Source organism: Lytechinus pictus, chromosome 2, assembly GCF_037042905.1.
Source record: "Lytechinus pictus isolate F3 Inbred chromosome 2, Lp3.0, whole genome shotgun sequence".
NCBI lineage: Eukaryota > Metazoa > Echinodermata > Echinoidea > Temnopleuroida > Toxopneustidae > Lytechinus > Lytechinus pictus.
The window spans coordinates 666,668-683,311 of record NC_087246.1 but is presented as its reverse complement, the minus strand read 5'-3'; the positions used below and the strand labels follow the sequence as shown (position 1 = coordinate 683,311).

Below are 16,644 nucleotides of genomic sequence, written 5' to 3'. Positions count from 1 at the left end.
GATCTTTATGAACATCAATACATTAGCACAATGGTTAACCAGCATTATCTCATAACTGGATCAGTTTTCAGTTTTCTCTATAAAATTTTGAGTTAAAAGAAGAAATTAATTTTAAACACATTATAAACTCAATTGTAGTCAATACCTCACTTACTCCTTGTTGTCGAAATAGTGTATTATTTATAAACTTTCTTTCAAACTCTTAACAGATAATTGTGGAAAAAGTCAATCGCAGACCTATGCTGTTTTCACTTAATCATTTTTATCATGGCTACATGTACATTCAAATGACATGTAGAATTGATTTCATTTGTTGTTATTGTCACTTAATAATAATAATAAAAATACATATGATTTATATAGCGTCTTTTCCATTTTGATTAAATGCTCAAGGCGCTTAGAGAACTAGGAGAAGTACAAGAAAGGGTAAATTACAAAAGAGGAAAAATGTCTGTCTTCAAACCTAGTACCTGCTGGTGAACAAATGCAATTCAAGGTTGCCCAATTGACACCACATACTGTTATTGAACTAACAAAGAAAACCTAGTTTAGTTTATGATTTAATTTAAATTTAAATAATACAAAATCATCATGTGACTGGAAGTGAAACAATTGACAATGATGTAAATCAAACACTATAATGTGAGAACTGTGACTAATGAATGCAAATGAGAGAAAAGGGAAACCCACTATATAAACAAAACACTATGAAATGAATGAATCCTGGCTATTCTGTTTGTTATGGTGAGTACATTGTTAAAAACAGAATTCTATCAGGAACATCATGAGATAAGTAGCCTTAGTGCAAGGCACTCTCTGTGGTATTCAATAGAATTACAAGATCAGAAATGTTCCATTCCAAATGATAATAAATAGTTATTTAAGTTAAAGAATACAGACATGATGACAATAGAATAAAGAATCATTTCATAAGATCACATTTTTAAGCCTAATCTCTGCTGTTTTTGTTAATGCATAAAATAAAAATATTAAGAAATGAATATTATGTATTGAATATCATTGAAAAAGTTGCAGCCTTCTGACAGTTACAGATATTCATAATGTAATATTGAAAAAGTTATTAACATGTGAACTAAGATAACTTGACAAGTACAAGTAAAAATTCAATGAAAATGAGTTAAATAAAAATCAAATCATATTTAAGAGATTAAACATCTAAATGTACAACACTTTTCAAGCTATTTATTTACATTCCCAAAGCATACACAATTAAACAAACTGAAATTAATAAAAAAATAATATAAAAGCACCAAAAATAAAGAAAGGTAGCAACATAAGAAAACGAACATGAGCTTTTTCATGAAGAATCTGATCTATGCCACGACCCCACAATCTATATGCCACCTCTAGCCTGCATCAATGTAGCAACAAAAAAATTATGGATTCATAATTTACAGCGCCACCTATTGGCCATTAGTAAGCAATCACTTCAAATGATGCATGCATTATAAGTTCTATTGCCTTCAAGGGTTCAGAGTGCAATCTTGGTCTGTTCATTAATATTAATCATATCATCATTTACCTCTCTGGAGTCTTTTTTGTAAATATGTGATCAGCAGTAATCGTTCAGTAATTTTGCACAGATTGGGCTTCATCTAAAGTTCTTAAATCCCTGCTTGCAACTAGTGAAACTGTTAGTTTTGAATGCACTATGAATTATACATGCAGCTGTCTGGTTAGAGCAATGGAAACAAATCTTAAATTTTTTTTTTACCCTTACACTGAGGAATAGATTTATTTTTTGCCAAGAATCAGTTTATCTTTGTGATTGATGTACATAATGGCTTCAGCAAATCTGTTCATAAAAAAGAAAATTGTCATGTTACACAATTGTGTACGTGCAAGTACAATACTGATAAATACTACATTCCAAACAATCATATCTAAAAAATATATGTCATACCAATAGTTTCTCTTGAGTCATGAAGTTGAAATTCCATCAAGTATACTCCATAATAAAAGTCTAAACAACAAAGTGAAGGGCTTTTTATTAAGTTCTACAAGCTTGAAATTTAAATTGAGCCTATATCCCATGATCTCTGTTTGATATTCTTCAAATTATCATTGCACAGTGTGGTGTCAGAAATCGAAAGATGTTGATCTCCAGGATGGGGATGGGGAAGAGGAGGGAAGGGAGTCAGGGATGGAAAAGGAAAGGAGAGATGGAAAGGTGAAAGGGAAAAGGGGAAAGGGGAGGGGTAAATGAGAGAGTGAAGAAAAAGATAGAGAGGGGGGGGGCATATCTGGCCTGTACCATCCACCCTTTTGAGAGCAATAATGAATATTTTGTGGAAAACAAAGTAAAATAATGAATATTTTGTGGAAAACAAAATAAAATAATGAATATTTTGTGGAAAACATCAATAATGAATATTTTGTGGAAAACAAAATAAAATAATGAATATTTTGTGGAAAACGTCTTCACTTGCACATGCAAGTGAAGACGTTTTTTTTGTTTTTTGCTTATCAATTTTTTTTTGGTGATATAAATTACCTTTATTTGGGAGTGAAGACATTTCGTCCTTTTTTTTTGGGGGGGGGGGGGGCTTGTCAGATTTTTCAGAACAGAAATGCTCCCCTCAGAAATGCTTGATCTGCCAATCCTTTAGAGTATACTTTCCAAGTATTCTTCTCTTTTATTACTGCAGAATTTAATCAAATTTTCATTTTTTTTTAAATAATTGCTGGTCTTTGATTCTGCATTGCAAAGGAACTTTTCCTATTTATATTTGTGTTTTCTGTTAGTATAATTATCCCATTGAATACAACCTGGCATGTAAGAGTCTTTATTAATGTGAGCTGAACTCACAGATAATTCCAATGGCTTACAGTGACATAATTCAATTTGTGCATTATCTCTGTGCATTTTGAAGTGCATTGAAAATAAATGATACTGTGTTCTCTTATTTCATTCATACAGTGCACAAATAATCAGCAAATCAACAAATCATGGTTATTCCTTACATCTTCTATTACCTAAAACATGTTACTTTCTATGGCTGTATGATCACTGATCCAACTGACTTCTCATGTTTTCATATACAAAAAATCATCAAGAGAGAGTAGGTCTATACTCATGGTTCAAGCCCAATCTAATTATATTTCACTTACTCATAAAATAAAGAAGGAGTATACGTACAATTTTCTGATTCCTGATGGTTTGTTTTTCCCAGAGTTTTCTTCTTGATGACACGATGAGGAAGTATTTGCCATGGATCCTGTCTGGTCTTCTTCAGATCTGTAAATAACATTAATACACACAAAACCAAACAAAAGAGAAACAAAAAAATGTTTTGAACTGAAGACATAATTATAAGAAGAACTCATAATGCTAAATCTAGGTTAGCCCCTACTACATCTACATCTATGTTGATATAAAAATTCTTGATCTTAAAGGCTTTATAAAAAATCACTGCAATGCAACCCTGAGCTCCAATAAAAAAAAAATCACTAGGATATTCAGACCGACTTGATCACTAGAATACCCATAAATTTATGAGAACTTGTTCATGCCTCAAAATACACAAATATTATTTTCCGAATTCATACTGACCCAAAGTAGACCCTCTCGGGATAAGTTCTCAAATTTATGAGCATGTGCAGTATGGTCTGAAGCACGTGATTAAAATTGCTTGCTCAGCAGCCACACATGGTGCCAGTGCCCAACTACTCCCTGGGTTGAAGAAGTTCTCGTAATTTACTTTCACACCAATTGCGAGAATACCTGCAACCTTGAAAATATCCCTACAGCATTTTCCGTAATTTTGACAAGTACCTTTTATTTAGCGGGTATTTTCTTTCTGGAATATTAAGAGTATTTTGCTTTCACGTTGCCAAAAATACCTTGTATTTTCTGATCAGAGTAGATCAGGACAAATTTCCCAATCAGAGAATACCCAGAATTCTCGAATTTTGAGTTGGTGTGAAGACACCTATTGATCTCATTTGGACTTGGTAACAAAGATTTGCAATCAATATCAAAAAAATATTCTAATTAGTTAATAGATAGTTGTGTGTGCGCAACAATTGGTCTTCATTGGGCATTGTTGACATTGTCCTTTTTTCATTGCAAAATCGGGAAACATGGACTATAGTCTCAAGAGACTTAAAAGAGTCTCTTTCCTCTGGTATACAACTACTCAACCAGAACAGAGTAGTGGAATCAACTTTATAACTAGTCTTTTCAGTGTTATTCTAATGGCGCAGTTAGATTGATGACATCTGAATTACAGACTCTATTTAAAATCTAAGAGTGGAAACGCAATGAAAAAATAGCAATTTGGAATGTGGATCAAGCATGGTTCTATGTCAAAGTTCCTTGCAATTGCTATGTCTCAATTGTGTACTAAGATGACAAAACTAGGTAATTAAATGAAATGCATTTTAGAGCTAAATATTAGAAGGCTGTTTTACAGAAACTCCCACCAAAATGGTAATACCTAATAATAATATGCAACATTTAGATAGCGCTTGATACATCATTTCTACGCACTGCATATTATTACTCCAGCTTTGGCATTTCAGTGTTAATTCCTGCAGTGTACCCATTTATCTCACCTGGACTGGGTGTGACAAATATATTTAAATAATAAGCAATTATTTAAAAAAATTATCACCGCAATTTGAAGTGGTTCACTGGAACAGATGGCATGATCATCATTTCGAATTTAAAAGTTTAATTAGGTTTATCAATATGAATGAAAAATCAATCTCACTTGTAACTTTCCAGTTCTTCTTCTAAAGCTACTACTTTAAGATGCATCTCATCTCTCTCTATTAGAACCTTCTTGAGTTCATTCAAAGTGAAACGTGGTCGATCAGGATCATGAGGATCAAAACACACCTTATTCTCTCCGTCTTTATTGTCTACCTGTAAAGGAATTAAGAGTTTATGAATGTTTTATTTATTTATTTTATTTTATTTATAAGTCTTTTTTTAGTAGGGTGGCTCCATCAGTAATTGATATACTGTTGTCCTTGGAGGCCCTACAACAAAAATACAAACATATAACAAACATGGGTATAAAAAGTGTACAATGTAAGTTGAAACGAACAAACTGTAAAGAAAAGAACAACACAAAGGGCCAGTTTATAAATTAAGACTATTATAACGCCAAAATAAAAGACTAAATGAGGATTCGGATTGAGCATTTCTTAAAAAATTAGGTAGATTGTTCCAAATGAATGCTCCAGCAAAAGAAAAACTTTGTTTGCCCATGTGATTAATTATTATGTATTTAACATCTTTAATTGAGTTCATGATTTTGTCTGTTAACATTCATATTGTAGGCCTATAAATATTCAGATTTCTAAAAGAAGATTCGTTAAAAAATATTAAAAGATTAAGATTGAGAATACTGGCCCATACCACTAAATTCTAATAATATAATCAGTTTAAAGGAAGATACTTTGACTTCAAATCCAGGGGTGCAATTGAGTAAACCGCTTGCAATTATATGCTTTCATAAAGTTCTGTAATTACATCATAATGATAATATTTATGGTTATTGTTATTTCATCATTATTTTTTTCATAATCCTTTTTTTTATTATTATCATTATTATTAATGATAATAGTCAGTATACTATAGCCATATCACATAATGTAATTATGTCTAAATCCATTTCAGAAAAAAAAAAAAAAAAAAAGAGGTATTAATGAAAGTTCATTTTTCAGATTTAGGTGTGTTTTTTAAAGCAAGTCTAGAGAGCGTTTTTAAATTTGTTTAGTGTATCAATTTTTAAGGGAGTATGGAAGGTTTTCTATAAAATCTGTTGTGATTTTAGAATGTAAGGATAGTTTCTCCTCGGCATGCCTGTAGAATATAGAACCACTTGCCTGAGGAGTATCCTTCATACCGCCATCAATGTCATCAGTATCTGCCATAGTCTTCTGTTCTATCAGGTTTTTATTAAGTCTCATCACATCAACCTGTAGGGTGGACTTCTGACGGATCAAGTTCCTTGAATGACTCTCAACTAGCTCCTGTTTCCGTCTCAAGTTGCTATTGACTTTGGCAAGTCTATCAACCTGTTGCTGCAACTGTGTAGGGAAGAGGGAAAGAGAGAGAGAGAGAGGGGAGGGAGATGGAGAGAAGGGGGGGGAGAGGGGGAGGGAGAGAGAGAAGGGGGGAGAGGGGAGGGAGAGAGAGAGGGGGAGGGGATTTAGGAAGAAAAAGAAAGGGAATATCATAGGGGGAATTAATGTATATAATTAATATACCAAGGATTAATATAAGAGTTCGTTATTCATGCACTTTGCCTCATTTCTTTTATAAAGTCTTTTAAAAGTAATATTGGTGTATGCAGTATGGTAACTACAAAAGCTACCCTTTCTATCATATTTTAGCAGGAGCACATTTAAAGAGCAATAAAGTTGAGTCACCTCCCTCAGTGTTTACTCTCTGAAAGGTCCTGGTAGGTTTTTTATTATTGTATAACTTAAGGATATTTAGTTAATAGGCCTACAGGAAATTAAAGCTTGTCTAACTCTGGTCGAGCTATATTAATTTCAATCATATTGCATTGTCATCCAATTTCTACTTAAAAGAAGTGACCATAATGTTAAATTCTTCCATTGATTCTTTGTGAAAATAAGGATTTTACATTTTAGGACATTACTTGTCACCTCTCTGTAATGTTCTTATTTTCCTTCTAAAACACTTTGTACACTTACATGTATCTTAACGATTTAGTGACAGTACACATCATAAAAACAGAGTTATGAAGAGCAAAACCAGAAAACAAAATAAAGATCATGAAACAGAAACAATCAAGATAACAAACCTTCATGCCCCTGGAATAAACTAAACCATACTTTATAGTACTTTAAACATGAAAGTGAAAGATATATTATATCAAAATCATCTGTCTGGGAGCATGTTTCACTTGTAATAGAAGCCATGACAGACTAACCAGTATAAAACCCCCTTAGGAGTTGCATACACTGCATGGAATAAATTAAACATCTGGTATATTGAAAACTGGATATTGTGATATTCCAAAAGAAAATACCAGAAAATGATCTTTCACACTGAGGATTTGATCTCAAGTTTTTCTTCAGGATAAAAGAAAATTGATATTTATAGCATGGGCAGCGCCAGGGGATATTGATCGGGGGGGGGGGGGGACTCAGGGATAAGACAACCTGACATCATATTCTTTTCAATTAAATAACAGGTTAGAAACAAGTCTTAACAACTTTACACAAGTCATAAATTAAGCTGCACTGTGATCTTTCAAAGACACTGCATATATCATTATTGTGGAGTTTGCTGGAACATAGATACAAAACAAATGTAGTTTACCAAACTTGTAGGGTACAAAGTTTAGCTTCTAAATTCCTCTAATTAACCTGGCTAAATTTCAAACATGCAAATTGAAAGTCTGGGCATATATCCAAATTTTCATATTCCATTGAAAAACAAAATCTGTGAAGTATTTAATGGCACATTTCAAAGTGCTTAAATTTAGTGATATTTCAAAGTGTACCCACTCATCAGCAATATCAAATTGTGAGTAAATCCTTTTTTTTGGGGGGGGGGGGTTGACAGAAGAGGGGGTCTGATAATTAATTTCTTAACAATCTTAATTTTTTAAAGGAAGGTAGAAGATGTATATATACTTGTTGATCACTATCTTTAAGATCTTCCCTGATACCCAACCAATGACCTTTCTAAACAATTTGATTAGGGTATAATGACACACATGTATATCTCATTCCTAACACAGATTGGTATACACATCTATGAATTTCAGTTCACACAAATAGCAGTGGATCAAGGATTGTTCAGCAGGGGAGCCAACAAAGCACAAAATACTCTTTCTTCAAAAGATTTATGACTATAAAGGGTCAACGCTACTACACTCCTTCCCCCAATAAAAATAATTTCCGATGTCTTCATTTTTCAATCATATTTTAAGTTTTACGGGGGGGGGGGGGGATAGGATTCCTAGATCTGCAACAATCCCGACCTTTCGTTGGAGAACGCGAACGCTTATTTGCAACGGTAGTTGATTTTGGAAGAGACTTTTGGGCCCGTCGTCATGGTCGTAAAACTCTGTCCTGCAATGCAAATTGTGTGACATGAGATTTTTTTTCTTTTCGCATCTGGAACGGAAACATCCAATCTGCGTTTCGTGTGCAAAATTCGGGTTGCTACTATGGTAACAGCGATATATCCGATTTAGGACGACTTTCCAAAGCCACATTTGGTTCCTCCCAGAGCTCGAGAGGCCGCCCGGGGGGCCCACTTCCATTGAAGAGTGGATACCAGGCGCGACCACGCGTAAAAAGGGAAAGAGTGGGCAAGTACGTTACGTATAGGCCTATGTAACGTTATAAGGGTGTCAAAAACGATGTTTAAAATACTGAAAAGGAGGATATGTTTTCAATACTTGTAAGGTTTCACAAGCTAAATACTTGTTAAGAGATGCATTTTCATAATCTGGAAAAGCCTTGCTTCCCTAGCTTGTTTAGGGTGCTTTTCGAAACCGCATGGTCGTGCCTGGTATCCACTCATCAATGGAAGTGGTCCCCCCAGGAATTCGAATCTAATCCCCATTTCTGGGGAAAGTAAAACAAAATGCCCATTACATTGTGTGCTAGAGGCATATCGTATGTGTAGGAGTAAACAAAAGAAAAAACCCCGCTAATTTGGCTGGTACGTGTTCAGACGTATACATGCTGTGTACATAATCAACGCATGCGAAATGGTTTCGGCTGGAGAGGTGATTTGACCCATGGAATCAATTGCCAGAGATCCACATATAATCCACATTAAATGCAATATCGATTCGATGGACTATATATCAGCCTTATATATATCTAAGCCTTAATTCAGTAACTTTTTCCTCACTCTATATGTTCTCGATTTGTTTGAAAACCACTTTCTTATCCATGTCATAATCTATTGTAGGTCCTGCATTTCGAATATCTCCAGCCATCAGTCGTAATGTACATGCATGTATGGTGCGGGTGTCGCAGGAAAGAATTTTGCACACGCAAAGCAGATCTGTAGGGCCTGTAACCCCCTGTAACACAAAGCTTAGCATTGATTGTAGAGCAGTTTCCTACGTTTGATTCTATTGACTATAATGTACAATCAATCTTAAAAATCAAGTGTATGATAAAAAGGTTAACTTTTGTGTTAGGGGACCCTAATATTAGCGTCCGTGAGGATTGCGAAAGGCCCTAACCTAAAAGGCCTACAGAGATTGAATGTCATACAATGCTCAGATTAGGACAAGACAATTTTATTGGCAAATGATGTCAGCATTTCACAGCATTAATATGTGGTTTTGGAAAAATCATAATTTTTGTTAAGTTATATTTAGTTTTCCTATTCAAAATTGGCTGTTTTCTTCTTTGTGTTTTTTCCCCAAATATTTTGGCTTAATTACGGATTTGGCAAAAAAAAAATGAATACAGTACTCCATCATGAATACCAAATTTGGTACTTATTCCCTCATATGGTTTTATGTTCTGCATGTTGACTTGTGATACTCCAGAGTCTCTCAATGGAGTTCATAGATGATTCCAGACACACACTTTTCCAATCTTGACTGTGCAGATGTATGGGATGGTCATTAAGACCAAGATGACCATGGGTCAATTAGTCTCTAATTGAATCAATAGTGCAAGAATGAAATCAATTAGCCCACTACATGATGCAACTACTACATGTACTACTACTACTACTACTACTACCGGTACTACTACTACTACTATATACTACTACTATTACTACTACTACTACTACTACTACTACTACTTCTACTACTACTACTACTACTACTACTATTACTACTACTACTACCACTACTACCACTGCTACCACTGCTGCTACTACTGCCACTACGTGTACTACTACTACTACTACTACTACTACTACTACTACTACTACTACTACTACTACTACTACTACTACTACTACTACTACTACTACTACTGCTGCTGCTACTACTACGACTACTACTACTACTACTGCTGCTGCTATTACTACCATATGACAACTACTACTGCTGCTACTATGACTATTACTACTACTTTCATTTATCTAGATTGCTCTGTCATTAGGAAATAGGCAAACAAACCATCTATAGGCAAGGGAAAGTCCAGGATTTCCATGGGGGCCGGAGCACACTTTATAAAAAATATGACAAATATTTTTAGAATCCCTTCAAAGGGAACATTTTCTTGCAAAAGCAAAAAATAAAAAATAAATAAAAATAAGGAGGATCTGGATCTGGACTTGATGGGTAACTGCAGGGAATGAAGTCTGACGTATCAATGATTCAGGTTATCTAACTCCAAACAATGCATCTCCTTCCTGCACTTAGCAAGGTTTTTAGCAATTCATTTCCAAGCTGATCTAATCTACTCCAAATAGCTTCCTTTGATTTCCCTAAACATGGTGTGAAGTTGTCTCTATTTTCATATCAATCATTTCCTGATTGACATTACTACCTGGTTATTCATTTCATTGCATTTGACACTTCAAACTGCCCACCCATTTTCCCTGGTAATCATTAAAATGTCAATATAAAAAGCATAAATCAACTGGTCAAATTTCAATGCATTAAGTACAAAGCTTTCATAAAGCCAGGATCAAATCTTGTTTCTCCTCATAATAGAAACAATCATTAATTTTCTATTAATTTTCATACTTTAAAAAAATATGGATATAACAAAATTGAGTCAACTGATATGCAGAAATAGTAGGGGAGATCGAGGTTAGCTGGAACGCGGGGTAAGTTGAAACATTGTAATTTTCTTTAACGCCTGTAAAATAAATGTATGCAATACTGCCCTCAATTTATTGCTATTATAATACAACAATAAATTTATGCAATACTGCCCCAAATTGAGGGCAGTATTGCACAAATCTTTTTTACAGGCGTTAAAGAAAATTACAACGTTTCAACTTACCCCGCGTTCCAACTAACCCCGATCTCCCCTACAGGAGCCAAGATAACAATTATCAACTTTGGTCCAAACCCGATGACAATATTTGAGGTTGATATTAACTGGTTAATGGGTAGAATTGGAGCTGTCATTCATTGCCATTACTGTATAATACAGGCTCTAATTATCCACGTCAATGATGCTATCAACATGGATTAATAGCCATGGGAAACTAATGCTGAATTCAAGTGGCTTGGTATAATGAATGATTAATTGGCTTAATGAATGTATACATGTGGTCACAATGTGCTCTACAGATAATCTATTATTGATGAAAAGGACGTTTCTACCAGCAAAGGCTGCAATTGTTATGTATTTCACACTAACACAAAATAATCCAAATAATAATTGTGTGTATGCCACATGATGTAGGCCTACATGTTGTGCTTGGGGATATGGGAGAAGATTTTCTTCTTTCATATTTAATTCATTTATTTATTGAATAGATGTATTTTTCAGTTTTCCAGTATTCTTTTTTCTTTATAAATCTATTCATAAAGAAACCACAGCCTAAATCATGTTGATTACTATATAGTCCTAATTTCTTTCCAGAAAATATCCTAACTTTGAAAAAAAGTTGAAACAATACAATTTTGATCAATACCCTATTAAAGCTTAATCATTATCATTTAGATTAAATCTGAAAATTTTATAAAACGGATGATGAAAACAATTTAACAATAGAAAAACAGACACATGAAAATATAATTAACAAGGTCACGGTATCGCAGAAAAATAGACAAAATATTGTAAATATTTACACTTTACGCAGTTTGTCAAGTGCATCAATGGTATTTGAGGGTGTATACGTATAGCACTAATTAATTGCAAACTGTCTCAATTATTCTCTATTCCCATATTCAATCTCACCACAAAACCACAAATAACGTCAATTTGTAGAAAGCAGTGAAAAACCTGTTCTTATTATTCTGTGGTACTCAAAACCACAAACATCTGATAGCAAAAATAATTTGACTGCAGTTTAAGATTCTGCTTGTATTGCTTGTAATGGTATTCATTTCATTGTGTCTGTTTATCTCTATGAAACTCTCATACAATGCCAGAATTGACCTTTGACATTTAAGTATATGCATAGAGAGGTAGATCAGAGAGGTGTAATGTCAGAATCAATAACATCATTAATCAAAACATAGGTAAACCAGACGGTATACCACTCTAACCCACTCTATAGGGAGCTAATAGCTTGTCAGCATGTTGGAATCTCATCTCTCATTGGTTATACAGAATGATACATCCACTCTATGAACGCTATTCCAATATAAAGAACAAACAATAAGTAATAAAGTATGTTGTCAAGGCATGAATAATGCATTGTTCAGTTTCAGAATAAATACAAGAAGAGTCTATTGCCACCAGAAATGATCTCGTAACATGGAAAAAAGGTTTTCTGGAATATATTGGACAACTTCATATTTCCCACAAGTACCTCATCCATGCAACCCTCTTATTCATAAGTTTCTATTTTTCTTATCTCTTTCCAGACCCAACAAAATCCATTATATTAATTCCAATGACATAATACCAGCTGGTTTAAATACTCCATTACTTGAATTCAGAAATAACAAATCAATAAAAAAAACTTACTGCTTCAACATCCTGATTCTTTGATCTGAGCTCATTATCTCGTGCTCGTATTGTATCTCGTTGGTTATCCACCGACTCTTTTAACTTCAACAACACCTTAAATGTCTCTTGCTCCATCACTAGATAAAAAAAGTATAATAGATTTACAAAGAATAAACTACAAATATGCAAAATGAAATCCTGATAAATTAATACTTAGAAAAACAGAGGCCGCGGAACGGTTTTCAAAGTGGGGGGGGGGGGGGGGGGCTGACCATGCAAAAAATCACAATCATATGGTCATTTTTACGTTTTGTACACGGTTTTGGAAAAAAGTGGGGGGGGGGGGCTCCTCTTCTGCGGCCCCTGGAAAAGTACTTTCTTGTATTAAGCAAGATCTCGTATAAAAAATTTGAATACACACTCAAAAAAAAGAAACACAGCAAACAAGGGAAAGGGTGGTATCTTCAACTCGAGCTAGGATGTACTCCTGATCAATGGAGATTGAGGTTGTGGTAAAAAGAACTTGATTTGTTCTTTAAAGCTTTGTTTCCTGGTTATTGTAACACTAATGACAGGGGAAATGTAATCCAAAAAAGGCATCAATTGACAGTAAACTTTAATTTTGATAAACTTACACGAGTGGATGGAGAAGGGGAAAGAGAGAGAGAGAGAGGGGGAGAGGGGAGGGGGATAAGGGAGGGAGAGGTGGAGGAAGAAACATATTTTAACAGAGTAATAACAGCAGTATACATCATGCATTGATACCAACTTTTGGAGTCAATATGTGCACTAGGCATAGGATGTGTTTATTTCCTATCCACAGGATTTCCCTCTGATAACAGATACATGTTATTATTTATGTAGTAAGTCTGGCCTACTCAATCAAATTAAGCATGACATATGTCTAAAATTAATTAATAAGAACTACATATGTTTTTGCCAAAATTTCTTCCTATGAAATAAAAAAAAAATCTACAGTTTTTAGATAATGAAAATCAAATCTTCCAACTACCAATGATTCTAGAAAAAATCAAGGATTAGAGCTGAGTAATGATCAAATAAAGGTGAATGATTTTGCTTTAAAGTAGATAATTAAGCCTTACTAAAAATGATGCTGGTTAATGGTCACATTATCTTAAGAATCAAATTTGTTTTTAATGTTTCCCAATATTTAATCAAACCAATAAATCTATTCAAATACCATGACCAAACTAAATGTAACTAATCTTAATGAATTCTGTAAAACTGTCTGAATCCATATCTTTTATCCTCCCCAAACCCAAATACATTTAAATAATATGAATGCACCTTCACCTTAACATCATTTTGGTTGAATCATGTAAAGAAATTTGAGCCTTGGCAATACTGGATTCAATGTATATGATTGGGTGTGATGCCAAGTACTTTGTCAATTCAACAGGTACATGTAACTCAAACTTCCTGATAGGTAACTATGTAAAAAGATTCAGGCCAATAAATTATGTTCCAGATGCAGATTTCTAATTTGATTTTATCACCTACAGACCAAATACATAAATACAATGAAAAACATATATTCAACAACTTTCAGTACTTTCCTCTTTTTTAAATGTTTGGTTTGTCTCAGTAAATTGGTGATGATGATGATGATGGTAATGACAACGATTATTATGGTGACGATGTTGATGGTGATTATGATGATGGTGATGTTGATGTAGATGGTGATGATGTTGATGATGATTATGATGATGGTGATGTTGATGTAGATGGTGATGATGTTGATGGTGATTATGATGATGGTGATGTTGATGTAGATGGTGATGATGTTGATGATGATAATGAGGATGATGATTGATAATGATAGGATATGTAAAGGGTGTTCTACCTTTATCTTGTTTGACTTGGCCTTCCTTCTCATTAACTTGCTTCTTCAGTTCCTTGTTTTCTCTCCTTGCCTTATTCAGGAATTCCTTCCATTGCTCTAGATCTTCAAGATTCCTCTGCTCCATCTTTTGTAAATCCTGAGGAAAGAAACATGGTTTGGAGAAGAATGTAAACACACCCCAAACATGATTCCACGGTCTATTGATCAGGCTGCTATTGATACCATGTTCCACCAGAACACAGAGGTTTTGGTATCTCATACTGTAGATGTTAGATGTATGTAATATGATATGCACTATACAAGAACTGAATTATTATCACTACTATTATTAAAGGACAAGTCCACCCCAACAAAAAGTTGATTTGAATAAAAAGAGAAAAAATCCAACAAGCATTACACTGAAAAGTTCATCAAAATCAGATGTAAAATAAGAAAGTTATGACATTTTAAAGTTTTGCTTAATTTCACAAAACATTTATATGCACATCCTGGTCGGTATGCAAATGAGGAGACTGATGAATGTCATCCACTCACTATTTCTTTTCTACTTTATTATATGACATATGGAATATATTATTTCCTCATCATTGTCAAGTGAAACAATGATTAAATTGTCCCTGAACATGCAGAATTTAATAGCATTGTTTAATACTATATGGTTCAGTAAACTTGGTCCTTATTGTCAAATCTGAAAAAAATATTGTATAATTCAAACAGTAAAAAAAAAAAAAGAAATAGTGAGTGAGGGACATCATCGAATGTCTCACTTGCATGTCACTGAGTTGTGCATATCACTGTTCTGTGAAAAAAGTAGGTGAAAGTTTAAAATGTCATAACTTTCTTATTTTAAATCCGATTTTGATAAAATTTTCAGTGTTATGTTAGTTTGATTTTTCTTTATTTATTCAAATCAACATTTTCTGGGGTGGACTTGACCATTAATTAAAGAAAGGATATGGCAGAAATAAATTTGTGATTGAAAATCAAATTTATAATTGGCAGATCAATTTTAATGAAATCAAATCAAAATTATCAAATCATGTTTTCTGTTGCAAGAAGCAGACTGCCAATCAAATGAAAATTGGAAAATGCAAAATAATAATTCATTAAGAACTAAAAATTGATTAGAAGTACTGCAATTGGTGTTTAGCTCACACACCTGCAACTATGATGTTTAGATATTTTGCAATTATCCATTTCAAGTTCTCAACACATCATCAGTAGAATATTATACTTGAAATACGAAGGAATCAATGAAGCAAAATTAAACAAAACTGATATAGATATTTCAAAAAATCCCAAAACAAAACCATTTAGTTATAATCATTCAAAAATTATACTAAAAAATATTTAAAATGACACTTTCAACCAAAATGAAAGGGTCCCATAAAAAATGTACTACTGGACATTTAATCTATATACTCACTGCCTGCAAATGAGCAGTTTCCTCTGTTCTTCTTGACAATTCATTTTGGCAAACAACAAGTTTTTCATTCAGTCTGCTCACTTGTTTCTCAAGTTCTGTCTTCTCGTTTACAAGAAGTTCCAAATGTTCCAAGATTGAAATGATTTTGAGTGTGACATTACTAGCACTCTCCTCCCCAAACTGTTCGATTAGCTGTTGACATTCTCTTCCGGCATCTGCTGCGAGCTCGTACACCTTCAACACCGTCATCTCATCATCACCCGGCCCCGTAGTGTTATTATTATCTAAAATCTCAGTCATGGTTGCTTGCCTTTTCTTCCTTTTTAATCACCACAACAAAAATCTGATTATCATGCTCTGGTGAAGGTCTATGGAGATTTCCACTTGTACATCATCAAGTAAACCAGGCCAAACTTCCCCTAAAATACCATCAGCTCGGCATCAGCTCCGACTCCAAGTTAAAACAGAGCAGAAGCAAATCGAATGACTGTAACAATTTCAACCGATACGACAGACGAGGTGTGCTGTTTGAATGACTTTTTGGTTGTCTACTAACTTATTCTGCTGCGACGAACCTTTCAGCCTATCTAGCTCAATTAGTTTAGTGTACTGTAAGTTGTGGTCCTAGTATTTAACTTAATTCGGTGATGAAGTGGAAGCCTAAATGCGGGCCTAAATGAAAACTTCGCCAGTCACTTCCCTATGATTGTAGCTGAGTCTAGCCGTTGTCACTCTACCGTAATTCTTTTCTGCAGTTTCTATCTTTGCGCGTACTGTGCTA

General features: G+C 34.0%; 1 protein-coding gene across 1 annotated transcript in view; it reads right to left on the bottom strand.

Annotated features, from left to right (window-relative positions):
• The window catches only part of LOC129255056 (RILP-like protein 1), a 21,900-nt gene extending 5,256 nt beyond the window's left edge, over positions 1-16,644 (bottom strand). The window contains exons 1-6 of the mRNA XM_054893607.2: positions 15,864-16,644; positions 14,438-14,573; positions 12,592-12,710; positions 5,860-6,063; positions 4,737-4,891; positions 3,161-3,259 (exon numbers count right to left, since the gene is read on the bottom strand). Of these exons, the coding sequence (XP_054749582.2) occupies positions 3,161-3,259; positions 4,737-4,891; positions 5,860-6,063; positions 12,592-12,710; positions 14,438-14,573; positions 15,864-16,163 (1,013 nt within the window). The 5' untranslated portion in view covers positions 16,164-16,644. The remainder of the gene's footprint in view (positions 1-3,160; positions 3,260-4,736; positions 4,892-5,859; positions 6,064-12,591; positions 12,711-14,437; positions 14,574-15,863) is intronic.